General features: G+C 38.2%; 1 protein-coding gene across 1 annotated transcript; it reads left to right on the top strand.

Moving 5' to 3' along the window:
• Nucleotides 1–10,585: 10,585 nt before the first annotated feature.
• Nucleotides 10,586–26,332, top strand: Dusp11 (dual specificity phosphatase 11). Its single transcript, XM_069989000.1, has 9 exons — nucleotides 10,586–10,819; nucleotides 12,521–12,596; nucleotides 13,369–13,500; nucleotides 17,140–17,263; nucleotides 18,818–18,878; nucleotides 20,574–20,620; nucleotides 21,059–21,134; nucleotides 21,355–21,552; nucleotides 25,151–26,332. Exons 1-9 carry the CDS (start codon nucleotides 10,719–10,721, stop codon nucleotides 25,344–25,346), a joined length of 1,011 nt encoding a protein of 336 aa, XP_069845101.1. The 5' UTR covers nucleotides 10,586–10,718; the 3' UTR covers nucleotides 25,347–26,332.
• The last annotated feature ends 820 nt before the right edge of the window (nucleotides 26,333–27,152 follow it).

Raw genomic sequence — 27,152 nt, 5'->3', positions numbered from 1 at the left:
CCAGTGATGGAAATATTTTGTTTGTATAAACTTGTTAAATGTTTGTTGCTCCAAATATCCCTTGCTCCTGTATTTTCTATTCAGTACAGTACAATGTACAGTGAAGGCATTCTTTTACCTCTCTTTGGAGTTTCTCCTATACAAAGGCCTACATTTTACCATACCTTTTAGAAACTTGATTCTGCTTAGGTCTAGATTTCCTTATGTCAACCATAAATGAGTTTGTTCTCACTCAAAGTTTGTGGCTTCTTAGCAAATTTTAAGTACAAGACCAATAAAGCTTTTCTAATTTTTGATAGATTTATGTCACATGTCCTATGCTTCAATCATGTCTATGAACATTCAGACCCTTTGTCCTTTAGGAATGTTACGTGACTATCAGCTATTTCATATATTCCAAAATGTTAATTCATAATGTAAAGTCAAGCTTTGAATGTGTCTAATGATAAGTTGTCAAACTTATATATTTTGCTAACACTGTTTTTTTTTTTCTTTTTCTATTTAGCAATTTACTAATATTGGCCTTTTTATTAGGGGAAAATTTTCAGAAGTGTAAATGTTTGTGGGTTTAAGATTGGTTGGATTATGTCTTTTCTGAAATTGTTAAAATTAGTGCCCTTTTGTCAATTCACTTATTCTTTTCTTTGTTTCTTTAATAATTGTGACCTTATCACTGTATCCAGTTGTAAAATCTTTGTGACGATTGCTAACAGTGAATGTGAGGGAGAAACTAGCCAAGTGCTGGTGGCTCATGCCTGTAATCCAAGCTCCTTAGGAGGCTGAGATCTGAGGATCAACATTCCATGCTAGGTTGCCCAGACAAACCTGTGAGATTCTTATCTCCAATTAACTGGCAAAACATCAAGAGTGGAGGTGTAGTTTAAGTAGAAGTATGCTGGCATTGAGTGAAAAAAGCTAAGGTACAGAACCAAGGTCCTGAGTTCAAGCCCCAGTACAAGCACAAAAAAAATAGAGTAGGAGTGTTTCCTTTTTGATAATGAACTGTTATGCCACTCATTTGTACACTTGGACATGTTGAATTTTATGAATTAGATCTCAAGAAATAATTTTTCAATGCAAGTTAGGAATTTTCCCTTGATGATCCTCCATCCAACTCCTTCTCCTACTGTGTACTTCTTTCCTGTCCTCTCTCAGTCCCTACCACCCACTCTTCCTCCAGCTATGCCTTGAGTCATCTCTGCAGTTGGGCACAGGCCCTTGAAGCTTGGAAAGTGACTACACTGTGACTGTGCTTGTGTGAATAGCACTCTCCTGGCCAAGAATGGTCACGAGGACCAGATTTTTCTCATGCAGTTCCTTTGCTAGGGATGGTTGAAGAAGGCAACATGCGCCAGGATGAGGGGGAAGAACATAGCTCATTTAGTATTTAGAGTCCTTCAGATATTTGATCTCATCCCCTGGAAGTGCTGGTTACTCTGGTAGGAAACCAGAGTGGATAGCTAGGGTCACTTGTGATCTCTGCACACTTCAGATACTCAGGCCTCCAATGGAGGTCTTGAACCTTTGGCATGTGATCCACCTGACCCTCACTAATCAAGTTGAACAATGATACTAGCCTTGTGTGTTTGAGGAAGTACTTCTTGCAGTCTGTGCATTGTGTGGTAAATAAATGGTCATTTATGGTCAGGCCATGTTGTGGGAAGAATTCATGCTGCTGTAGTTAACTTGGCTAAGCCCCAGGGTGATGCTCACCCTGTCTCTTCAGTGGTAGAGTTCCCCCATATTATGTATTCCCTTCCCACTTCTTTTTTTTTTTTTGGTCAGTTGAGGGGCTTGAACTCTGGGCCTGGGTGCTGTCCCTCAGCTCTTCAGCTCAAGGCTAATGCTCTACCACTTGAGCCACAGCACCACTTCCGGTTTTCTGGTGGTTTATTGGAGATAAGAGTTTCATGGACTTTCCTACCTGGGCTGGCTTTGAACTGTGATCCTCAGGTCTCAGCTTCCTGAGTAGCTAGGATTACAGGTGTGAGCCACCAGCACCCAGCTTTGCTTCCCATTTCTAATCTTAGATAACTCAAACATGTTGGTATTGTATACTGAGTCTTACTTCCTAAGTGATGGCGTGTGTTGTATGTGTGTGTGTGTCTGTCTGTGTGTGTCTGTGTGTCTGTGTGTGTCTGTGTGTGCACGTGCATGTGTATTTGGGCTTGAGCTCATGGCCAGGAAGATCTCTGTTAGCTTTTTTGCTCAAGGCTGGTGCTCTTAACAATTGAGCCACAGCATCATTTTTTGCTATTTTCAACCTATAATGGAACTGTGATCCTCATATCTCAGCCTCTTAGTAGCTAGGATCACAAACATTAGCCACTGCTAAATTTATTTATCAGGTGGGTTATGAGACATGTTTCTATTCTCTATGAGATATGTTTTCACATTTCTCAGGTCATTCAAGTCTGCTCTTTTTAACGTTTTTTAAAGTTTTATTCTTTGAACTCAAAACTCAGACTTCATATCTTACTTCTCCTTTTAGCCCATATGAACTTATATAAATTCTCCTTTTTGTCCTTTCTCTTCCTGAGCCATATTCTTGTCTAAATCCTTAATTTTCTCCTGTTACCCTGTTCTCTCACCCAGCTTTCAGTATCTTCTTTCCAATATAGCCTTTGATCCCCACCTCTACCCCAAAACAACTCTTTTTCATGGCTTCATGCTTTGGCCTCTGTTCCAAGGTGATGTGATTTTATACTACTGCCCCAGGAATATTGGGGTTTCTCCATGGAATTGGTTGGTGGCTGAAATCTTGGAGTAGATACTAAAGCTTAGATAGTAACTGGAGCTTGGTCCCAGCAGTTGGCACAGGCTTGTGCTAGAAAGAATGACATATGATGTTTTGTAGGGTTCAGGACTAGCAAGAGCAGACTGAGACACACTAGGCTGAAGAGGTTTGGTCAACCCCTGTGTGGATGTATTGGCTGCAATTGGCTGAGAAGTTTTAGTAGAACTCATGAAATGTGGTGGCAGTAGCTGGTTGAGGTGGGCAGACTGCAGCAGGTTGAGTTGCGTTAGAATAAGGTCAAGCAGGGTAAGGTATAGTGGGCCTCCAGGAGGCCAGAGACTGTGACCTATGAGAAAAAAGTCGAGTGTGAGGCTTCTCAGGGGTTAGAAAAGGTGAAGGAATCAACTTGACCTTCCCAGGTGGAGGCAGCTCATCCTGGGATGGGGATATATACTGGTTTTCACTCCTATCCCTTTCCTTGATTTGAATGTTTTTAGACCTTTGCCCTCATGTGGAATACCCAGATGTGACTTCATAGCTGGGGAAAAGTTGGTATCTTGTGTTTCTTCCTAGTGCATGAAAAAGCTGTACTGACTCCCAACATCTGCATGCGAAGGTTGGTTTGAGGCCTTTTGAAGGTGTCTTCGCTGAGATCTGGTTGACTTCTCTTGTGCTTCATTTTGGGAATGATTGTCTTCTCTGTATTGACTTTGTTCCCTGATAGCTTCTTTTCTTTACCTTTCTTTGGGGTGTTTTTTTCTGATTCTTTTGGGTTTTTTATCTTTTTGATTTTTTTCCTGCCTATGGCCCTTGATTTTACTGACTCTGCTGGTTGCAGCATTTGGAGGTTTGCTGGTAGAATCCTTGGCTGTGTTCATTTCCTCCTCCAAAGGTACTCTGTTTCTGGCGCTGGACTTTAGGCCTTATGAACTCCATCAACACTCTCAAAGGCTGCTACCTTTGAACAGTATCTCTCAATGCAAGAAAATTAGGGAAAAATATACTATTAATCCCACAAAAATTTAACCATTATTCACACAAAAAAGAAACCAAAAACCATATTAAAAAGGAGTTAATTACAGTGTGATGGATTTGGAACCATTGAAAAGCATGGCCTCAGTGAGTGTGCTTTGGAGGTCACTTAAGTATAAAACAGATGACCATCACATGGTTTCATATTTCCTTAATTAATTTATAGCAGTACTAAGGTTGGAACTCAGGTCAAAGTATGTCAGTGCTCTACCACTTCCTCTACCACTACCATGTCCTCAGCCCTGTCTGCCTCATATAGAGTCTGAAAGGGAGGGTCATGCTAAGATTCAGGACTTAAACTCTACCTATCTATAAACTCATCACTATTAGGCTATGATTTAAACTTTCTGTGGGATGTTAATCTCATTCTTTTTTCCACTCTGTATTTACCTTGAAAATGAGTTTCTGTGATGGATTGAGCAGAGTAGTAGAGTAGTAGATTCCAGAGGTAGAGACCAGTGGCAAAACATTTGAGCATCATTTCTATTTCTGGCTGAGGGACACAGAGATGCACTACCTCTTGTGTATCACACAGAGACATACGATAGCAAGCAGGGACCAAGGTCTCCGGAAAACAAATGCTCCTGTGCTTAAACTATAGTAATAGACTTGGTTTCTTTCACAGTAGGAAAGTAACAGGCTATGTCCTTGATTTGAAATCTGAGATAGTGTCCCCTGAACCAGACCAGCAGACAGTGATGGATACAGAGTGACTATGGCATTGGCATCCACATAACGAGATGTCACAGCCATTGAAGGGACTGCTATGCCCTGGTCAATGAGAGTCGCTGTGAAATCTCCAAGTCCAGATGACTTCTTTTCTTTTTTTTTTTCCCAAATAATCCCATACAAAAGCACTGGGACAGGAGGAAGTGGAAGTGGACATGTGGTTCTGGCCAGTAATCCCTGATAGCATGGGTGTGTTAGAAGGTTGATAAACGCAGTTGTTCCCCATGAGTGTCTGGAAAAAGGTGCCAGAGATTGATGGCTGGCCATGCTAAAGTGTCAGCTGGAGTTGAGGCTCTGGAAAAGTTGTAGACATTTCCTGTTAGAGAAGTGGCATCACTCACCACAGGAAGAGAGAGCTGCAGTGAGTTTCTAGCTCCAAGTAAAGATGGATGTTGGAAATTGTCTGCAAGAAGCAAGAGGGTGGTAGAAAAATGGATGAGATTGACAAACTCACTTTATTTGTAAAACAATATTGTTTTAAGGTTGCTATGATCAGGAATTGTTTAACACCAATAGTCACAAGCATAACAATAATCAGTTTAGAATGATTGTAAGAGCAGGAGTACCATTGTGTTTTCTGGATGAACTGCTTTTTTTCAGCCTGGGCAACAAAAGACCAACATGGTCTAGTTCCTATGATTAGAAGCAGCCTTCTCCCCTCCTACTCTATCTTTCCCTGAGTTTGTAATTGTATTAACTCATAACTATGCCTTAGCATGGGAACATTTTAGGCTAGAATATTCTTAGAGAACTTAAGATCACCATTTCAGGAGTGAGGAAACTGAGAATCCAAGTTCAGCCTGATAAGCTTAAGTACTTCCTTCATGTTGAGTTCAATGCAATACCCATAAGAATCCCAGTATTCTTCACTGAGATAGAGTACACAATACAAAAATTCATATGAAACCACTAAAAGCAACAAATTGCAAATGTAATCCTGAGCAGAAAAAGTAGGGCTGGAGGTATAAGAATTCCAGATTTAAAACCTACAGTAATATAAACAACTTAGTATTGGCACAAAACAGGCCCAAAGACCAACGGAACAGAATAGAAGACATGGAACAGAATAGAAGACATTATTATAGCACTGTACACCAAATGGATTTATAAAGTGTGGTATATATACACAATGAAACTTTACTCATCCATTAGAAAGAAGGATATCACATCATTTGCAAAGAAATGGATGGAGTTGGAAAATATCATAGTAAGTGAAGTCAGCCCCAAAGAGACAAATGTTTTCTCTCATAAGCTAGAACAAATTTATAAATGTACTAATATACACTTTGGACTATATACAAGCGTATACAAATATATTAACCAAAAATGGTATTTTCAGACAAGAATTCAAATGGTGCCATTCCTTAGAAAGGATAACTCACAGTCCAACAAAATGAATACCAAGAGACAGGTACTCAAAAAGTGGAGGGTGGAGTTAAGAAGAGGGCATAAACTAGTAACACAATGATGGAATTCTTGTAAGATAAACCACTTAATTTATGGGATCTAGGCTAACTTGGAATTATGCACTCCACGTGTCAGAACTGAAATGAACCACTAACAGAATTGGTGTCAGATATTTCGACTAATGATTATTAGCACAGATCACTCCAAAAAGAAAAGAATTCTCAGTTATCTACTGTGTTTGCCTGGACAAACCACAATGCTTTTGAATTTCAGTTTCCTCAAATATGTATAATTGATATTGCCAAGATTGTGGAAAACTCATCTCTTATTCATTTTAGTGACATTTAATTATTGTTCATTAATCATTTTTCTTAATAAATTAAAATGGTCCAAAAGAAAAAAAAGAAGAGGGCATAGACAAATGAAGAGAGGTAGTAGGGGAGAATACAGTAATATAAGTTAATGCATATTCTATGAAATTTAGAAAATTAAGGAAAGGGGTAAGGCTGGGAGTGATGGGGAAGACTGCTGAAAGGGGCAACATCAAGATGCACTGTATTCATAAACTGAAGTATTGAATAGTAACTCCTTTGTACAACAACTTAAAGATAATTAAGAATAAATAAGTATGATTTTCATTTTGTTTTATGTCAAATGTCTCATGTATGTTATTGATTAATTATAGACTATAGACTGCTTTCAAAGTTTCTCTTTCATCTACCCAGCTTTCCTTGTCATATTTTCAAGAATTTCAACCCAGTTAAGATGTATTACAGTTTTCCAATATTAAGGCTTATTCCTTAGCTTTTTTGCTCAAGGCTAAGCTTCCTGTCCAATTTTTTTTGAGGAGGGGTTGTTAATTGGAGATGGGAGTGACATAGACTTTCCTGCTGGACTGGCTTTGAACTTCAATCCTGAGATCTTAGCCTTCTGCTTAGCTAGAATTATAAGTCTGAGCCATCAGCACGTGGCAAATCTATTTAGAGAGAGGTTCAGTATTGAGACTTGAACTCAGATCCTCTTGCTGTTGCCTCACCTTTTCTGCTCAGAGTTGGCTTCTGCCACTTAAGCAACATTTCTGCTTCCAATTGCATGTTTTTCTTAGAGTGGTTTTTTTTTTTGTAGCATAGTGATCAAACTTAGGTTTTGTTGAAAACAAAGGCAAGTTATTCTGTGCACCCAAGGGTAAGGAACACATTTTGTAGCCAGCCAGCCAGCTCAATCTGGTTTGTCTTTTCTTTCCATCCTCCAGTTAGCCTTTTGTGACTTATTTTCTTGGTTCTCAGTAACTTCTTTGGGGATGTAGAAAAGTGAGAGAGGCTGAGTTGTTAATGTCTTAAATGAGTATTTAGCTGGCTTGCTGTAGGAAATCTAGCTAAGAACTGTTTTAGTGCTAGTGTACTCACTCACCATACACAATACCAACAGAAAACATAGGTATGCCTTTCAAAGATAAAATTCTTTGTCTTTTCCAATACTGCTTCCAATTACTTTGAGATATGAATTCTTTAAATGACTCTGGGCTGAGTGAAGCTTGTTTGAGAAGCTTGTTTGTACAGAACTTAACAATGTAGAAATGTGCCTTAAAATGCACAAAGTTTTCAAGTATTCATTTCCCTTTTAGCACAGTTTCATACTTCAGGTAGACTACATACATAATAATAATATGTAATTCAAAGTTAATAATACCAGATGAATTCCTAGTTGTTCTATGGAAGTCTATCACTAAAGGAAAGAATGTAAGATTCAAAGATGTGTAGGCTGCGAGTCAGCTATCTGTTACTGTACAAACCCTAGAGATAGTCAACTTATAATTGAAAATGTTTATTATTTATTTAACAAATACTAAGGCTCGAACTCAAGATCTCTTGCTCTTGATAAGCTTTTTTGATCCGGACTAGAGCTCTACAACACCAACTAAATCTCCACATCTGGCTTTTGGACTGATTGATTGGTGATAACAGTGTTAGGGATTGGTCTGCTCAGGCTAGCTTTGAAGCAAAATCCTATATCAGCAGCCACCAGTATGGATTAGAAAAAAAATTATTTTGGCTGATAGCATTGGAAATTTCAGTCCATATTTAGTTGGATCCATTTCTTTGAGCCTATGACAAGGAAGTACATCGTGTTAAGGAATGTGTGGTAGAGCAAGCAACTTACCTCATGGGCTGCACAAAAGAGAGAGGAAGACAGAGGGAAGAGCAAGGGCTAGGTTCCCTTGTTCCTAACAAGGAAATGCAACCAATAACCAGAAGACCTCCAACTAGGCTCCACCTCCTGAAGATTCCACCACTCCCAATAATACCAAGCCAGAAACTGAAATTTTAACACATGGGCGCGTTTAAGGACATTCCAGACCCAAATACAGCATGTGGTAAAAGTACTTTTTATAGCCATGCAACTATTGCATGTTAAAATATTGACAAGTTGATAAACTGTTTTACATTTTGCATTTGGAGGTCACTATATGCCTATCAAATACTTTCACAAGTTGCAAAAGATTATTTCTTGAAATAATTTAATGTGAAGCTTTGAATGTCCCTAATTGTAAGTTGTGAAACTGTGTTATCTTTTTTTATCTTTATCTTTTTATCTAATTACCAATCTACTAATATTGACCTATTTTCAATTATAGGAAAAATTTTCAGAATTGTAAATATCTGTAGATTTAAGATTGGTTAAAATATAATTGTCTTTAAAATGTTAAAGGTACTGGTCTTTTTTTACCCATTTGTTCATTAATTTCTTTAATAATTCTGATTTTTCTATGTTTATCTAGTTGTAAAATTTTTGTGAAGATTACTCACAGTGAGCATGATAGAAGATAGAATCAGAAGATAGAATCTAGCCACAGCACCATGAGATCTGAGGATTGTGGTTTGAAGCCAACCCAGGCCTAAAAGTCTGTGAGACCTCTAATCAATCAGCAAAAATCCAGAAGTGGGGGTGTGGCTCAAATGGTAGCGTGCCAGCCAGCCTTGAGTGAAAAAGCCAAGCAAGAGTAAGAGGTTCTGAGCTCAAACCCCAGAACCAGCACATGCATACATGTATGTGCACATACTCACACATGCACACACACAGAATTAAAAACTAACAAAAATTACTTTAAGAATTTTACTATCATAATTATCTCAAGTTTTAGCTCTAATTTAATATACTCTTCTATCTCCAGACATGATAGCCTTTACTCTTTCACTTGTAACAGAATTCAGTTTTCCTAATATATGGAAAACTATACCTAATACCTTGTGGAAATCTTGGGCTTGGGCTCCATTTTTATTTCTCTCATTTGGGGCAGTATTTTTAATGCAAAAAATGCATGTTGTCCACGTTTCCCTATCACCTGTCACATGATAGGAGCCTGCTAAGATTTGGACTATAAATGTGAGTGGATATGATACATTTTTAAGGAGTAATTAGTATTTTTTCAAAAACTTTAAGCCCATGTATCATTCCTCCAATTCCACTACCAGGAACTTAGATACTATTGTATATATTCATACAGATATTTACACTCAGCGCTGTATGTTAGAAAAGACCAAAACCAAAGCAAAAAAAAAAAAAAAAAGAACCTTGAAAACAGCTAGATAAACAGTATAGCACTAATTGAATAAATTGTGGTACTTTCCTTGTGTCACTTATAATCAATGAATGCCCTGTGGCCATTATATAGAATGTTATCTCCTTATCTACATCTCTTCATATAAATAAGTATATATTTATACTGAGAAACATCATTATTCTAGAATAGTGTATGAATATGATGCTTTAGTGTTAAAACTGGATAAACATATATTGAAAATATTTAGTCGGATGCCAGTGGCTCATATCTGTAAATCCTAGTTCAGGAGGTTGAGACCTGAGGATCGTGCATCCAGGACAGCTCAGACAGGACTACTGAGATAATATTTAGCCAGCAAAAGGCCATAAGTGGAGCCATATGTGGCTTAAGTGATAGAGCACCAGCCTTGAGCCAAAACTCAGGGCTAAAGGGGAAAGCTGAGGGACACGCTCAGGCTCTAAGTTCAAGCCCAGTAACGTTTCCCTCCCCAGACCAAAAAAAGTAAATATTAAATATATGTATTTACATATAGAATGTATTACATATACATTATATAAAAATACAATCATATAGCATGTATATGTTTTATATATTATTTCTTTGAGTGGGGGAGGGGGTCGGTCGTGGGGCCTGAACTCTGGGCCTGGGCGCTGTCCCTCAGATCTTCAGCTCAAGGCTAGCGCTTTACCACTTGAGCCACAGCACCACTTCCGGCTTTTTTCTTTTCGCTTATGTGGTGCTGAGGAATCGAACCCAGGGCCTCAGGCATGCAAGGCAAGTGCTCTACCACTGAGCCACCTTCCCAGCCCAATGTTTTATTTATTATTTCTATAACATAGCATATATTATAATATGTAACATGTTAGATATATACATTTTGGGAGCAATGAAAAACAAGGAGCCGGGGATCAGTGGCACTTGTTCGTGGTCATACAATTTGAGTTGTGAAGGTGCATGCACAAACTCCTAGATACAAAAACAAAAACGAAATGCCCTAGACATGCACTTCCGGCCTCTAGCTAAAGAGGGCGCAGTAGTTCCCAAAGTCCAGTTCCTATAAATTTGGGGTCTCCGGAAGCCGACCTGCTGTCGTCATACGCCGGGCGACGGCGCATGCGCACTAGCTGGAGCGGCTTTCCGGGTTCTTTGTATTCACCTTCTGGTCTTCCAGCTTCTCGTTGTGTCGCGGAGGTCGCCGCCAGCACGGCTTTGGTCCGCTTGGCACTGGGCGGGAGAAAGCTTGGTGGCCACATGAACACGTGTCATCACGCCCGCGGTGGCTGGGGTCGGGGACGCGACTTTTCAGGTCGTCCCCCAGCCCAGAAGAAGGGCGGAAACCAAGTCCCGGAAAGGTAACGCGCTTTCCTGCCGGGCCGCGCTGCGAGCGGCGTCTGCGCCCCGGCCGGGCCCGGTCCGGCCCGGCCCCGCGGCGCTGCCGGCCCTGAGCGCCCCTCCCGGCCCCGCGCCCCTCCCGGCCCCGCGCGCCCCTCCCGGCCGCCCCGCTTTCCGACCGGCCCTGTCGCAGCAGCTGGGATCAAGAGTGCCCTTGGTGTTGGGCGATCTCTGTCTCCGTCTCTTAAAGGAAGATCGGCTCTTCCCTTGGTCCTGTGGGTAAAATGCAGAAGGACTGCTTGGAGGCGGAACTGTTAGCACCGGGACACTACTTAATTACCAAAGTGGCCCCTCTCCCCCAGCCCCCTTTCTCCAAGTTTACGTTATTTTGGCACAGAAAATGCAGTTCCGGCCTGGGATAGTCCATGGAAAGTTGGTTTGACATTGTTTCCAGGAGTCACAGAAGGCAAACTGGTGCTTCTTTACATATGTCGTTTGAGAGGTGGTTCTCTGTACATTCAGATGGTTAGTTTTGAGACTGCTTATGAGACTTTGCTTTTGAGACTTTACAGTGAATCCTTGTACTTTTGAAGCGATCCTCCCCCCCCTTCTCATACTTCAGTTCAGTCCTCTTCATTTTATCTTCTAAGTTGCATTTGAGTCTTCTTTCTGTTCTCCTTCAGCATCCTAATGCAGATCTGTTGCACTTGTATACTAACAGTGGCCATGTATGTATATTCTGCCTTTCGAATCCATTTCTCACACAAGAAGTTGTTTTTTTTGGGTGGGGGGTGCGGTCGTGGGGCCTGAACTCTGGGCCTGGGCGCTGTCCCTCAGCTCTTCAGCTCAAGGCTAGCGCTCTACCTTGAGACACTGCCACTTCCGGCTTTTTTCTTTTTGCTTATGTGGTGCTGAGGAATGGAACCCAGAGCCTCAAGCATGCAAGGCAAGCGCTCTACCACTGAGCCACCTTCCCAGCCCACAAGAAGTTTTTTATATTGGTAATTATTTAAAATTAAAATTGGGTTGGAATTAAAAGATGACTCATGAACTTTACCGTGAAACATTGCTTTGAGAATGAAAAGAAGCTTCTTCTCCATAGTCTGGGAGTCTCTCTTCTTCCCCAGCCCCAACTTTTGTGGCTATTGCCCACAGTTTCTATGCTTTAAATACATGGAATGGCCTTAGTAAATTCTAACCCATCCCACAGAAGCCAGGTCCAGTATTACTCTTCTCCTTAACTCCTAGCATTATCTAGAGAAGTCCACAGTCCCTTTCTGTCAGATTTCAACTCTTCATATATGAACTTCAAGCTTTCTACTGATTGAATCGGATAGTATCAGTTGTATGAAGACTAAAAACCTGGGGGAAGGGGAGAACAAGTTTAAACTATTTTAATATACATGCATTGATTACACCTAAACATCAGATACTGGGCTAGGTTAAATCAGGGATACAGAAGTTTTCATTCAAAACCCCTGATTTTAGATACCCTGATTTGTAAGGCCCTTTTCACTGTTTTGTTGAATTATATTTGTATTCCAAATAGGGAAAAAAGAACAAAGAAAGAGTAGGTTATTACTAGGAGGAGTTGACTGAGTGGAAGAAATGCAAAGCAGAGGGTGGATTATGTGGGTTGTTTCACAGTTTCAAGGAGTCTATGTTCTGTGGAAGGAGTCATGATTAACATGCTATTTGGCTAATATGATGGTATATAATAGGTGGAAAGACTATTTACCAGTTGGACGTCGGATGCCTGGGACTCGTTTTATTGCTTTCAAAGTACCTTTGCAAAAGGTAAGAAAAAGTTAATTCAGTATTGTTTCAAAAATGTGAATTCATCATGTAGAACACTGATTCTTAACCCTGTCTTACTCCATTTCCCTCTATGTGCCAAATACTTGGTAATATCTCTCAGCCTTCCTAAAATGAAATTCACAAATAAACAGAACTAGTTTCCATACATAATTTTAAAGAAGAAAAGTCAATATAATATAAAATATATAATGAAGTAGTATTTTAATATAGAAATGTGTGATTATGACTACGCTACAAGAGAAAGAAATATGTTCTCCACTTTGTTTATAAAGTGATTATTGTCTGGAAAAGTTAATATACATTAAAAAAAAAAATCCCGGATGGGGGACAGTGTTTAAAAACAAATGTGCACATTACTTATGTAACTGTAACATCATCCCCCCCATCACCTTTTCAATAAAGATAAAAACAAAAACAAATCCCCTTTCTATTTGTATTTGTGAAATAGAGGTAGGTTCTGAAGTTTAGATAAATAGGGACACTTTTTCCCCTAAATTAATGTTGACCAAGACATTTCCAAATCAGGAGGGGGGGGGGACACAGACACAGAAATGAATATATCAAGTGAGCTTTTCCTCTTCATTTTGATTACTGGAAAAGAAATTTGAAATACAGCTTCCAGAAGAATGAAGAGTTAACTTTGAATCTCATTGTATCTCAGTCAGTTAGCAGCCTAGGGTTTAAAGAAATACATAATATCATAGGGGATCTTAAACACACATTTACCTTCTCTTATTTCATTTTCTGATAGAAGTTTGAAGTGAATCTTGCTCCAGAAGAATACTTTTCCCCTTTGGATCTGTTTAACAAAATCCAGGAACAAAATGAAGAGCTTGGCTTGATTATTGATTTAACATATACTCGGCGATATTATAAACCAGAGGTAAAAGAACCTTTAATGAAGAATTTTCTTCATTTTGATACTAAAATAATTTACAGTGACTGAGTCATTTTTTTTATCTTGTGCTGATGTAAAGCCTGACCTTCTTTCATGGGTACTGATAATTTAAAAACAAATATACGTATTTTTGTTGTTTTGTTTTTGTGATGGTCCTGGGGCTTGAGCTTGGGGCCTATATGCTGTCCCTGAGCTTTTTTTTGGGGGGGGGGGTCTGGTTGTGGGGCCTGAACTCTGGGCCTGGGCGCTGTCCCTCAGCTCTTGAGCTCAAAGCTAGCGCTCTACCACTTAAGCCACAGCACCACTTCAGGCTTTTTTTCTTTTTGCTTATGTGGTGCTGAGGAATTGAACCCAGGGCCTCAGGCATGGAAGGCGAGCGCTCTACCACTGAGCCATCTTCCCAGCCCCCTCTGAACTTTTTTGTTCAAGGCTAGCACTCTACCACTTGAACCACAGCTGCACTTCTACCTTTTTGCTAGTTAGTTGGAAATAAGTGTCACAGGCTTTCCTGCCTAGGCTGGCTTTGGACCATGATCCTCAGAGCTCAGCCTCCTGAGTAGCTAGAATTACAAGCATGAGCCACTGGTACCCAGCAGTTGCATGTGTTCTAGTTGTCCCCAAATACTGTTGGAGGCTATGTATGAAGATGAATGCCTGTAATCTTAGCACTCAGTAAGGCCGAAAAGGAAGATTGTGACTTTTAGGCCAGCTTGGTCTAGTAAGGTCCTATTTCACATTTTAAAAATCAGGGGTTGGGGATTTAGCTCAGTGGAAGAATACTTGCCTGACAAGTGCAAGGCCCTGAGTTTGGTCCTCAGCTCCTCAAAAAAAGAAAAGAAAAAGAATAAAAAACACAGCAGAGATTAAAGACAAAAATTGAACTATATTTGATGTTTAGTCACCATTACCACTGTCTGTACTCAAATCTTTTTCATCATCTTCAACAAAAACTAACCATTCAACAATAACTCACTCCCTCCTCTACCACCTAACTCATAGAAACTTCCTACTATACTTTCTAACTGAATATGCCTGTTTTAGATGCCTTATACAAGTAGATCATGTAATATTTTCCTTCTCTGCCTGGCTTATTTCATTAATCATGTTTTCTCAAGGTTCATTGTGTAGCATGATCAGAATCTTACTCTTTCTTATGACTCAATATTCCAGTGTCCATATTACCATGTTTTGTTTAATCTTACAAGAAACAACACACTCCTGTTTTTATCATCTTGTTTTTCGGTCATTATCATAAATCATATATATATATATATATATATATATATATATATATATATATATATATATATATACAGAAATTGACATGATGTTATAGGTGCTTTCTGCACACTAATTCATTCAGTTTTAATATCACCTAATGACTATTGTGTTTCGTCTCTATCCCTATTTCAACTAATTCTGTATTATTTTAAAGCAGACCTCAGATACCATATAATTTCATCTCTACATCTTTGATGTATATTTAAGATATAGTACGTATTCCCCTTAATACAGTTTTTTTAAATATCAGGTATCCAGTCAGTACTCAATTTGCAATTGTCTTTTAAAATCACAAAAATTCAGTGGTACTCACTAGACAATATGTTGAAAATGAATTACACAACTTGTGAGTGGGGATGAGAGGGAAAAACTGGGAGAGAACAAGGAAAGGACTGACCTTGTCCAAAAACAAATGGACTCTTTACCTGGCTTAGGTAACCGTAACCCCCTATACATCACCTTTATAGTAACAATACAAAATAGTTTAAAGTTTGTCTTTTAAATATCTCAAAAAAATGTCAATTTTAAGTCTCTTTTAATCTGTAGGTTCCCCTTTGTGTCTCTTCTTCCCTTAAATTTTATGTTTTTAAGAAATCACGTACTGTTTGTACTATCTAGATTTTAATAATGCATCTTCATGTGTGAATATATTTTTTCAGTCCTTTTACTTCTGCAGATTGGTAGTCTGGCTAGCTTGATTAGATTTAGGCTCAATTATCGTTTCTTACAGGATGTGTATGTGTGCATACATGTATGTTTGGCAGTAATGGGGTTTGAACTCAGGTCTCCATACTTGATAGACTCAAGTAGCTAAACAAGTGCTCTACCACTTTTTGTATGTTTTTGTGGGAGTTTTTTTATTTTACCCCAGACTGAGATCCTCCTACCTCTGCCTCCTGAGTAGCCAGGGTTATAGGCATGTATCCCCAAACCCAGCTTATTTTTTAAAGTAGGGACTTTTTTTTTTTCCCAACTAGCGTCAAACCCAAATCTTCCTCTCTGCCTCCCAAGTAGTTAGGATTGCAGCCTTGCACCAAGATGCCTAGCATATTTACATTTTGAGATGTGTTCTCTCAGTGCTGGTTAGGCTGGTCTTAAACTCCTAAGCCCACGTGTTTCTCCTGACTTAGCATCCTGAGGCTGTATGCTGATACATGCAATCAATACAATTTCAAAAGTGATGATGTGTTCATCAGAGGGCTTATAATATCTCTTCCTGTGATATTAGCAGGCATTCATGACTTTCAAAAAGTGATTTTTTTTTCTTTATTTTTCTTTTTTTTCTTCCTTTTTTTCTTTTCTTTTTCTTTTTTTTTTTTTTTTTTTCCTATTTTGTGACAGGGTCTTGATGTGTAGCTCAGACTGGCCTTGAATTCAAGTTCCTCCTGCCTTGGCCTCCCAAGTACTGAGATTACAGGTGTGCATCACCATGCCAGATTTAAAAAGGTGAATTTTATCATTTTTATTTCATTTATTAAAGAAGTTTCACCCCATTAGGTTGTCCAGGAATACAGGCATGATTCTTAAGTTTTCAAAATAATAATTGGTTCCCTAATACCTTTTAATAGTTATTTTGATTTTATTTAATTAACTGATTTTTCTTTTCAGCAGTATGAATTCCATTTCAGTTTTTCTTAGTAAGGCACAATTCAAGAGCCTTTCTAGATATTTGGAACTTTCTTATTTTAGCTTATGACACAATCTTACTGTTTTGGTCACTCTTCTAGCTATTTGTATGGAAAAAATTGCAGGGTCATCTTGAACATTTCCTCCTCCAAATAGAATCGGTGATTTTAACAAGGTGCTTTGATTGGTGTTAGTGAGATACTTAGAGATTGCTATTCAAGCAGTAGAGGCTACTGAGCTGACATGATTTCTAGATTTTTTTCCTGGGGACAGAGCTAGAAACTGTGTGTGTATTTGTAATGTAAAATACATTATAAATTCATGTTAATATTTTCCATTTTAGCTCACATTACAGAATTTTTACTTAACACCTTTGTATCTTACTCGCATCTACTTTTGTCCACCCCATGAGTTCTTCAGATTAAATCATAGCTGCTTTGTATAGATACTAACCCTTGAAACACAAAATGTTAAGAATAAATCTGTACATGCACTCATTCACATAGATAAATTGCTGTGTGTGTGTGTTTCATGTACTTATTGACTATCCTATAGTATTAATGAAAACTAAATGGTACTTCCATTTGAAGGGGCTTTGGAAAAAATTGGCTCTTTTATAGGAATTGCTGACATATTAAGTTTAATTTATTGGTGTATATTCTGGCTCCTCTAACCACAAATCAAATAATACTTTTTTTGTTTTGTTTTGTTTTATAGGATTTGCCAGAATCTGTTTCATATTTAAAAATCTTTACAGTTGGGCATCAGATACCTGATGATAACACTATTTTTAAATTTAAATGTGCTGTTAATGGTTTTTTGAAAGAAAATAAAGACAATGGTAAGTTTTTCTTTATCTGAACTTTGATGTCCATTTTATGGTGTTGGAACATTTTGTTTTTTTTTTTTTTAATAGTTCTGACATTAGGCCAATTACCTTCAGTGTTATTAAGATACAAATATCAGATAGTGGTAATAAAGTAAGGTGCTTTTCCTTTTGTTGACCACATACAAACAACTTCCTTAGAAAAGTAATTTTAGTGAGAAATAATGACCTGAATTAGCTCATTCATTGCTTAAAAGTGTGAATGGAAGATGTAATAAAATTAAAATGTTTCTTTGTCTCATATTCATTAACAGTCGAGAAGTGATTAAATACTTCAGGATTGCTGGATGCCAGTAGCTCACACCTGTAATCCTAGCTACACAGTTGGCTGAAATTATCAACAAACCACCAAAAATAAAACAAAGCCAGAAGTGGAGCTGTAGCTCAAGTGGTAGAGTGCTTAGCCTTGATCAAAAGAGTTCAGGGAAAGCACCCAGGCTCTGAGTTGAAGCCTCAGTACACTCACACTCTCTCTCTCTCTCTCCCTCCCTCCCTCTCTCTCTCTCTCTCTCTCTCTCTCTCTCTCTCTCTCTCTCTCTCTCTCTTTCTCTCTCTCTCTCTCTCTCTCTCTCTCTCTCTCTCTCTCTCTCACACACACACACACACACACACAAACAACGCAGAAAAAATTCAGATCTCAGCATTAAAAGAGACAAGAAAAAGTAAGGTGTTAAGCAATCTCCTAGGAAAAAAATACAATGTTAGTGAGCCAGTGGAATTGCATCTTTGTCATTATATGTAAGATCTTTCTGCTTTGTTATTATATTTAAGATATGCCTGCTGTCTTTCTAGTTTGGACACAGTTGATTGTTACTGAAAGTGAACACCTGACTATCTTGTAGCTCATTGGAAGAATACTTGCCTAACATGCATGATGCCCCATTTCAGTCCCTAACATTGCAAAAAAGAAGAAAGAAAAAAAATTGAAGTTGGCTTTGTTTCATTCAGAAGCAAATTTTTTTCTCACAATTTTTTCACATATTTTTCTATGATTAAATTAATTGTTGATAGGGACATTCTTTATTAAAACAAATGACTTTTACTTGTTAATACCTGACAAGGCCTTCTGTAGTTTTACGTCATTAAGTGTGATTGAAGATAATACAGAATAACCTAGACACATCAAGTATTAGCTTTCTGGTGGTGGTGTTTCATAATCATGTTTCCTAAAAAGCCCATTCTTCTTCAGCATAGTGATATTGTTGTAACTTGTAAAATGTAATTCTTCAGAAGATTGTATCACTTATTTTTTTTTTTTGGGTCCGGTCGTGAGTCCTGAACTCTGGGCCTGGGCGCTGTCCCTCAACTCTTCAGCTCAAGGCTAGCGCTCTACCACTTCAGCCACAGCACCACTTCCGGATTTTTCTTTTTGCTTATGTGGTGCTGAGGAATCGAACCCAGGGCCTCATGCATGCAAGGCAAGCACTCTACCACTGAGCCACCTTCCCAGCCCTGTATCACTTATTTTTGATGTGTCTATTTCAGTTACTTCACTTTCTTGTTTAATAGGCAAACTTGTTGGTGTCCACTGCACCCATGGCTTAAACAGAACTGGCTATCTCATCTGCAGGTAAGTTTTCAACCCCAAAGGCAGATTGCCTGTAAGTTGTTTTTGTTTGATTGCAGTGGTAATATAAGAGTGTTGAAAAACATGTATTCAGTATAGAAATATATGATGTTGAAAAGTCTGGTCTCTGACCCAGAGATTAATGTAATAAGTTTGTATTTATCTTTTTTAACTTCAAAAAGCATATATATAATGTATATAATATATACAATGTATAGTTGGTAGTATACTAGGCATTCAGTTTATTTATAACAATGTGGTAGGCATTACTTTACTATGAAAGGATGTGTATTCCTTTGCCTACAAATGAACATAGAATCAGAAGTTTTTGACATATAAAACATTAAAGTAGTGAGCTTTCCTGTATGAACAGCTTTGAATACCATATGCTATTGTCCTAGAGATAATTTTATTCAAACTGAACCAAATAGTATACATTCTTACAAATTTTATGGCTATTGCTACACGGTACCTGTTTATTCATTCAGAAAATATTTATTGGGCCCCTAGCATATGTAGACACTGTACTGAATACTAGTAAAGAGACACAACCTATATTTCTGAAGGACAGATAGAAAAGAATCATAAAATACATACAGAGTTATAACTGATCAGTGCTAAGGAGAAGAGAGATGGCACCATGAGAGCCTATCATGGGACCAATTTAACCTTATCAAAGAAGCTAGAGGTTTCTATAAGGAAATTTGAACAAATAAAGTTGGAGATTGTATTGGTACTAAGCGGGTAGGGACACAGGAAAGAATTGTGAACATAAGAACAGTACAGACCCCATAATAGAATAGCATGTATGGTGTTGGAGGAAGTGGGCCATGGGGAAGTATGCCATTAAAATGGAGCTGGAAGTTTGGGGAGCTAAACCAGGCAGAGATAAGTTTAAGTTTCTCTCTCTAGTTTTCTCTCTCTTCTTTCTTGATTTTAAGAACAATAGAAAGCTATTGAAATTTGGTGTTAGGGTTGATTGTGTGGAACACAGCCATATTGCATGTTCATCCTATCATTTTACTATGTAGCGGAAAACACATTGCAGGGGTAGAAGTAAGGGATCAAATTAGGAAGTTTTCGTAGGAGTTGGTAATAGTGATAGCTTAGACCAAGATGTGGTGGTCATTTTCGTGGAAAGATGTCATCATATTATAGAGAGATTTAAGTAATATCATTGTTAAGAGTTGGTGGTAGGCTGAAGATGCAAGTAAGGAAAAATGGCTGATGGTGATGGTGACTCCTTTTTCTGGCCCAGACAGTTGATTACATAGTATTTTTTACATTTGTTGATGTTTTTCTCAGTTTGTGTTTTGTGTGTTGTTGGTTACTTCTAAATCTCTGTCATAGTAAGGAAGTCTTCTGTCTTTAGTGTGCAAAGTATTCTGATTTTGAATTTTTTCAGATACCTTTTAAACCTCTGCCAGTCTGGTCATCTGTTTTCTTAATTAGTTAAATTACTATATTAATGTAAGACTTTTAATATATTTTTTTCTAACGTTAAATCATCTTTTTATTCTTGGGATTCAGGCTTTTTTGTGGTCATGGCATATCATTTTTAAATAATTGTTGGATTAGATATGTTGATATTTTCTTAGGATTTTTATGTCTCCATTTGTAAGTGAAGTTGGACCTTTTTTGAAAAATCTTTTTTTTCTTTTTGTATAATAAGTGACCCAAATTATGTTGTTTTGGTAGATATTTGATTGATGTAGAAGGCATGAGGCCAGATGATGCAATTGAATGTAAGTATGAGGGTTGTCACTATTTTTCCCTTTTTATAAACCTAGTGGTGAAAATGTAGAGGAATTTCTCATTTTGATAAGTATATGATTGGTTTCAAAATATGACACACATATCCACATAAACACACACATACACAACATATACACACACACACACACACACACACACACACACAAGGAAATGACAAGAAAAGAAACTTGGGGCTGGGGATGTAACTCAGTGGTAAAGCTTCTGAATTTGATCCCCACCACCAAAAGAAAAGAAATAAAACAATGTTAGGTAGTCCTTTGCCAAACCTTTATAAAGGAATGTACCTTGAAAAAATGATATCTAACAGCTTAAATAGTCAATGAGTTTCAAGTTTGATTTGCTTTCTCTGGGAAAGGTTAACTTTTGTGTGATTATTTCTAACAGTTCATTTACTCCCAACTCCTCAGTATTCAATAGGTGCAGAGGACATTGCATAGAAAGACAAAACTACATTGAAGATCTTCAAAATGGGCCTATCAGGAAGTAAGTCTCATCTTTTATGTGTGGAGTTTGTGGTTAATGAGATTTTATATGATTTAAGTTGCATATTTCACTTGCTTGTTCACTTGTGGAGAAACCTAAATACATAGGAATTGGGGGATGGGGTAGGGCTTAATATCTTCACAGGCCAAATATATATAGTCACTAAATTGCCTAGTGAATTTGGAAACCAGTAATACTATATAGAATTATTCTCTTCGAGGAATTGGAATTCTGGTGCATGTAGGTCAGTTGGTGTTGAAGAGTCAGCGCATACCATGGAACCAGTCCACACCATTAACAAGCCTGTTAACCAAGGACCTAGATACAACTTTCATCGGACCCATGGCTACCCAGCAGCACCTCCAGCACCTCCTCGGCGTTTTCATGTCCAGACCCCAAACGTGCAGCAGTCATTCCGGTACCTCTGCTTTCCCTTTTTCTATTAACTGAAGTAAAATTTACCCTGGTACACTAGTGAAAATACATTATGATGATGATCCAACTGATAATGTGATGGTACCAGGAAGTACCATCCTGCTTTATTTTAGAAAGTGAAATAGAGGATGGAGAATATGACTTTTTAGAGTCAATTCAGAAAGGACTTAGAAATGTTCAGTAATCTTAAGCAATTAGTTGAAGCAGAGGATTTGATGTGGATACTAGAAAGAATTGTTCTTTGTCTTTCTGTGCTGGGGAAACAGCAACAGGCAAACACAACTGCTGATCTGTGCCCCCACAGGCCTTAACAACTACTCAAGAGGCAGAGATAGGATGATTGCAGTGTGAGCCTGGTCTAGGCAAAAGCACAAGACCCTATATGAAAAAGAAACTAATAGCAAAAAAAAGTCTGGTATAGCTTAAGTCCAAGTAGTAGAGTTCTTGCCTAGCAAACAAGGCCCTGAGTTTGATCCTTAGTACTGCTCTCCCCACCACACAAAGTAAAAGAACATTGCATTCCTAGGCTCCACTAATTGTAGTATAGTTTTTTGGATTAAATTAGGTAGTTATTTAAAGATCTGATGAAAATTAACTGAAATAATAAAATCTCCAAAGTAACTATTGCAAAAGATGTTTGTTTTTGGTGTCAGTACCAGGGCTTGATCTAAGGGCTTTGCACTTTCACTTTTTTGGTCAAGACTGGCATTGTACCAATTGAGTCACAGTTCTACTCTGGAATTTTTGTGATTAATTAGAAATTAGAACCTCAGATTTGTCTGCCTGGCTTCAAACTGAGATCTTCAGATCTCAGCCTCAGCCACTGTTGCTCAGTTTGCAAAGGATTTGAATAGATCAATCGCAAAAGTGTTTCACTTAGGAAATGGGAAAAATCTTGGTTTGATTTAAATAATTTTACGGAGTTTTTCAGAGAGACAGACCAACAGGAGGAAGCCGGTTAGGTGTTATTGGTAGTATTGGCTTATGTAATTACGAATACTGAGAAGTACTACAGCAGGCCAGTTAGAGACCCAAAGGTGCCTGTTGTGCAGTTCAGTCCACAGGAGAAAACTTCAGGCCTAGAAAACCTGGTAATCTCAGTTCAGAGATCAAAAGTCGAAGACCTTAGGATGAGGGACAAGAGTGAAAGGGGGCACTGTTGGTACAAGTTTGAGTCCAAAGACCTGGAGTTCTAATGGACAAGAACAGGAAAAAGGTATCCCAGATGAATGAGAGCAAATTATCCTTTTCTTATTTTTTTGTTCTGTTGGAATGCTGGCCAACTGATTGGTACCTACCCACATTGAGGATATATCTTCCCCACTCAATCCACCAGTTTAACACACTATTGTTTTTTTAGCAACACACTCAACAGACATACCTAGAAATAATGCTTTAGTAGCTCTTTTTACTCCAGTCAAGTTATACCTACAATGAACCATTACAAATACCAAGATAGAAATTCTAAAATGAACCACCACAATACCAAAATAGAGTTCTTTGACTCTAAATTTAGATTTTCCAGGCAGTCACTCTACTATTTGCTTTAGTTATTTTTCAAAGATCTTACATTTTTGCTGTCTGGCTTGGACCTTATCCTCCTGTTTATGCTTCCTGTGTAGCTGAGATGACAAGTGTGTGCCCCTGTGCCCAGCTTTTTGTTGGTTGAGATGAGATCTCATGAACTTTTTGTCTGGGCTAGCTTCAAACTGTGTTTCTGCTGAGTAGCTAAGATTTCAGGCATGAGCCACCGCACCTGGCCTTAGTCCAATGTAGTAGCAGTTCTTGGTTCTTAGTTCAGTGAGTTATCAGGCTAGACCTAGATTTGGATCCTGATACTGTCATTCACCCAATATGTGATCTTCAGTGAGATACTTAATCTCTCTAAATTTCCATTTCCCCATAGGTCAGTTGGATAGGGGTTCTTGCTGATTACTGCATGAGTTAAAGCAATTTAGAACACTTAAAAATTTGTTAATAGCTAGGCACCAGTGGCTCATGCCTGTAATCCCAGCTACTCAGGAACTAAGATTCAAGGATTATGGTTTGAGGCCAGCCCAGGCAAGAAAGTCTGTAAGACTCTTATCTCCAGTTAACCACCAGAAAGCCAGAAGTGGTGCTGTGATAGAGCACTAGCCTTGAGCAAAAGTTGCTCAAGGGCTGGGAAGGTGGCTCAGTGGTAGAGCGCTTGCCTTGCATGCATGAAGCCCTGGATTCGATTCCTCAGCACCACATAAGCAAAAAGAAAAAAGCCACAAGTGGCGCTGTGGCTCAAGTGGTAGAGCACTAGCCTTGAGCTGAAGAGCTGAGGGACAGTGCCCAGGCCCAGAGTTCAGGCCCCACAACCGGACCCAAAAAAAAAAAAAAAAAGGAGCTCAGGGACAGCACTCAGGCTGACTGGCAAAAATAATAATAATAACATTTTCAAAAGACATGAACATTTCGAAAAAATGCTGTTACTAGTGATACTGAAAATTGGAATAACCCTTTTGAAACACAATTTTACTAGCCATAAAAATACTTGTACTTTAGCCAGGCACCAGTGGCTCACACCTGTAATTCTAGCTACTCAGGAGGCTGAGATCGAGGATCACGGTTAGAAGCCAGCCCAGGCAGGAAAGTGAAAAAGCCATAAGTGGCACTGTAGCTCAAATGGTAGAGTATTAGTCTTGGGCACAAAGAGGCTCAGGGACAGCACCCAGTCCCTGAGTTCAAGTCCCAGGACTAGCAGAAGGAAAAATACTTGATACTTTCCTGCTGAGGCTAAGGAAACCCTTCGAAATACAGAAAATGTTGTACTCATTCATCATATTCAGAACATTTCTCAAACTCCCTATTGTGCCCCACTCAGTAAGTGAGCAAGATGATGCTCTGCTGATAATTGTGTATATTCTGACATGTTAATCCCAAAAGTATTTGTGGTAAGGGAGAAATTGGTAATAGGTTGTATTTTTAACAATAGAGAATACAGCTAAGTAATCATATACATATATTTTATCAGCCATTGAAAGTGATAGATCACTATGATAATCAAAAGATTAATACTGATTCAACAGTTTTTTTATTAGACTAAATGGGATTGAGGGGTTTTTAAGTTTTATTTTAATCAAATTTCCAAATTTTTGTATGGTTATATATATTTACTGATCTTTCTTTTTGTCTAATTTTGTTATACGTATTGTGGCTTGAGTTTTTCTGTATGCCTAATTTATGTATTTTAAAGCAAAAGCAGCTCTCTGTTTCCAATATTAAATAGCTTATTCCATCTTACATCATTTTTGGCAGACTTCCAGATGGAATGTTAGAGAAGTATGAGCATGTACCTATGTAGGTATAGACCCCTCCAGGAAACTATTTGTGTCAAGGCATTGTAGATTTACTATGCATTGGCTTGGTTAAGCGCCTTTAAAGAAAGAAGATATTGTTAACTGTCTTTTATAAAGAAGAGATGGAAAGTTTAAGTAACTTATCTGTGATGGTCATAAGCATAGGAAACAGTAGAACCAGAATAGCAATGTATTTTGTAAAGGTGATTATATATTTTGCTAATTTTAATAATGGTTTGTTATTTTTTGTTTAAGAAAATTTTCACAAAATCAAAACATTTACCAGAAAGTCCGTATGCCTCCTCCTGGGCCTGCTGGAGAAGATTGTTCACAACGAAGATACTTTTGGAATGTAAAGCCAAATAGCAGTCAACCAGCCCAGAATAAGAAGTGGTTTTCCAGCAATTACCAGAGACTGTCCTGCCCAACCTATTGGGGATGGACCGAATGATACTAAGCTGTGCTGGCAATCTACTTGGACACCCGCGCTGGATGAAGATGGCTAGAGAGCAGCTTTTAATAAAACCAGGTCAAATGAGATTTCCCTCCTGCCAACTTTTAAAACTCTATTACTCTTCTGTGCTCAAATATTAGTATTTACCTCTTTTCTGATAGATACAAAAACAGCAGTTTAAACAAATTTTGTCATTCTAACTTTAAATTTTTCTAAAAGAAATATTTTTGAGCTGAATAATTTAACATTTCTTTTGCAAATCGTTTTTTTAATTGGCTTCCCCTCCTCTGCCCCCCCGTATTTTCTTCTAGACTTGTGATATAAGTACAGAAATGTTTAATGTTTGTCATGTTCTATTGCTGACATAGTCATTAAAGGTATCTCCTCCTCCCAACCACCCCTCCCCCCAACTATTCACAATTTCTCTTAAGATCTTCCTGGAGACAGTTATTTCTTTAGAATTTAATCACTACCTGTAATTAATTTTTGTTTTAGGTATTTTTTAATTTGGCACTTTTGGGATTTGATCAACTTCTTTCACTGAATTACCAGATATGCCATCTAACATAGGGATAGATAAAATTTTAGGGATTATCAGTTGAGCTCTCAAGAGAGTGTTTGAATTGATAAATCAGAATGCTGGGTAAATTAAGTTATAATTTACCTGTCAGGATAAATGTCATCAACAGGGTAGAACTATCCAGAAAACTTAAAACTTTTACAGATTATAAAGGTCACTTGAAGAACAGAATATAACTATAAATTGCTTCTTATATCTGAGAATACTGTTGGTGATGTTGCTCCTCTTTTGAACATAACCCTCTGGGATCTTTCTCCAGTTGCCTTTCACACTGGAGTGGTGCTTTTTCTCTAGTATACACAGGTATACTACTTGGGAGGGTGCTAATTATTTGTAACTATAGAGCTTGCTCAGGAAATGTCTCTTATCATGACACAATAAACTTTAGTGAACATTTGGGCAACTTGAATTCATTTTTTTGAGCCTATGATTTTGAGAATTTGAACCATAGAATATGTGCTACTTCACAGTTACTTCCTGTCCTATCTTTTATATGAACAACATGAAGAACCTGACCTTAGGAAAGTATTCTTAACCTATCTATTCCTCTTGCTAGTGTCTGATTGGCTCAGGCAAGCTTCTATATGTAATGGCTCCTAGGGTTTTTCTCTGCTTGCTATATTTAACAGAGTTGCAAATGTCTTCCTGGCTATAAGCCTGCTCTTGTAGAATTGTTCCCTAGAATCATGGACAGTCACATTGGAAGAAATTGGAGTAAGACCAAAAAAAAAGCAGGGGTAAATAGGGATGCAGCCAGTCTCAGTTGTAAAGAATGTTTTGACAAGCAGCTTCTAAGGATGCTACCAACAGAGAGGGTTGTCATATTGTTACCGTCAGTGTTTTTTTTTTAACTTTATTTCTCCTTATTTCAGTTATCAACTTGATTTGTTTTCAAACTAGCCTACCATTTGATATTGCATACTTCTTTACTGCTTCTCTGGCTTGTGTTCACACCATGTTGTTGAAAGCCTCTGATGAAAGGAACCAGCAACTGTCTTTTTTAAAGGATGTTTAAGCTAGGTGCTGGTGGCTCATGTCTATAATCCTAGCTACTCAGGAATCTGAGATCTGAGAATTTTCTGCCAGCCTGGCAGAAAAGTCAGTGAGGCTTATCTCCAGTTAGCCACCTTTTTTTTTTTTCTAAAGACACCTGTGGAAGGCAGGGCTTAAGTAGTGGAGCACTAGCCTTGAGGAAAAAGAAAAACCAGGGATAGTGCCCCAGG

Source organism: Dipodomys merriami, unplaced genomic scaffold (genome assembly GCF_024711535.1).
Source record: "Dipodomys merriami isolate MVZ:Mamm:240054 unplaced genomic scaffold, mDipMer1.0.p SCAF_37, whole genome shotgun sequence".
Classification (NCBI taxonomy): Eukaryota; Metazoa; Chordata; class Mammalia; order Rodentia; family Heteromyidae; genus Dipodomys; species Dipodomys merriami.
Note: the sequence above shows the minus strand (reverse complement) of the source record. Positions and strands in the feature narration are given on the sequence as shown.

What these genes read in the sequence shown, in the direction of transcription:
- Dusp11 (XM_069989000.1), top strand. Translation starts at nt 10,719, where the DNA reads ATGAACACGTGTCATCACGCCCGCGGTGGCTGGGGTCGGGGACGCGAC. An exon ending in GAAAGAAAATAAAGACAATG is followed by an intron (nt 17,264 to 18,817) that starts GTAAGTTTTTCT and finishes CTTGTTTAATAG; the next exon opens with GCAAACTTGTTGGTGTCCAC. An exon ending in GCCAGATGATGCAATTGAAT is followed by an intron (nt 20,621 to 21,058) that starts GTAAGTATGAGG and finishes CCAACTCCTCAG; the next exon opens with TATTCAATAGGTGCAGAGGA.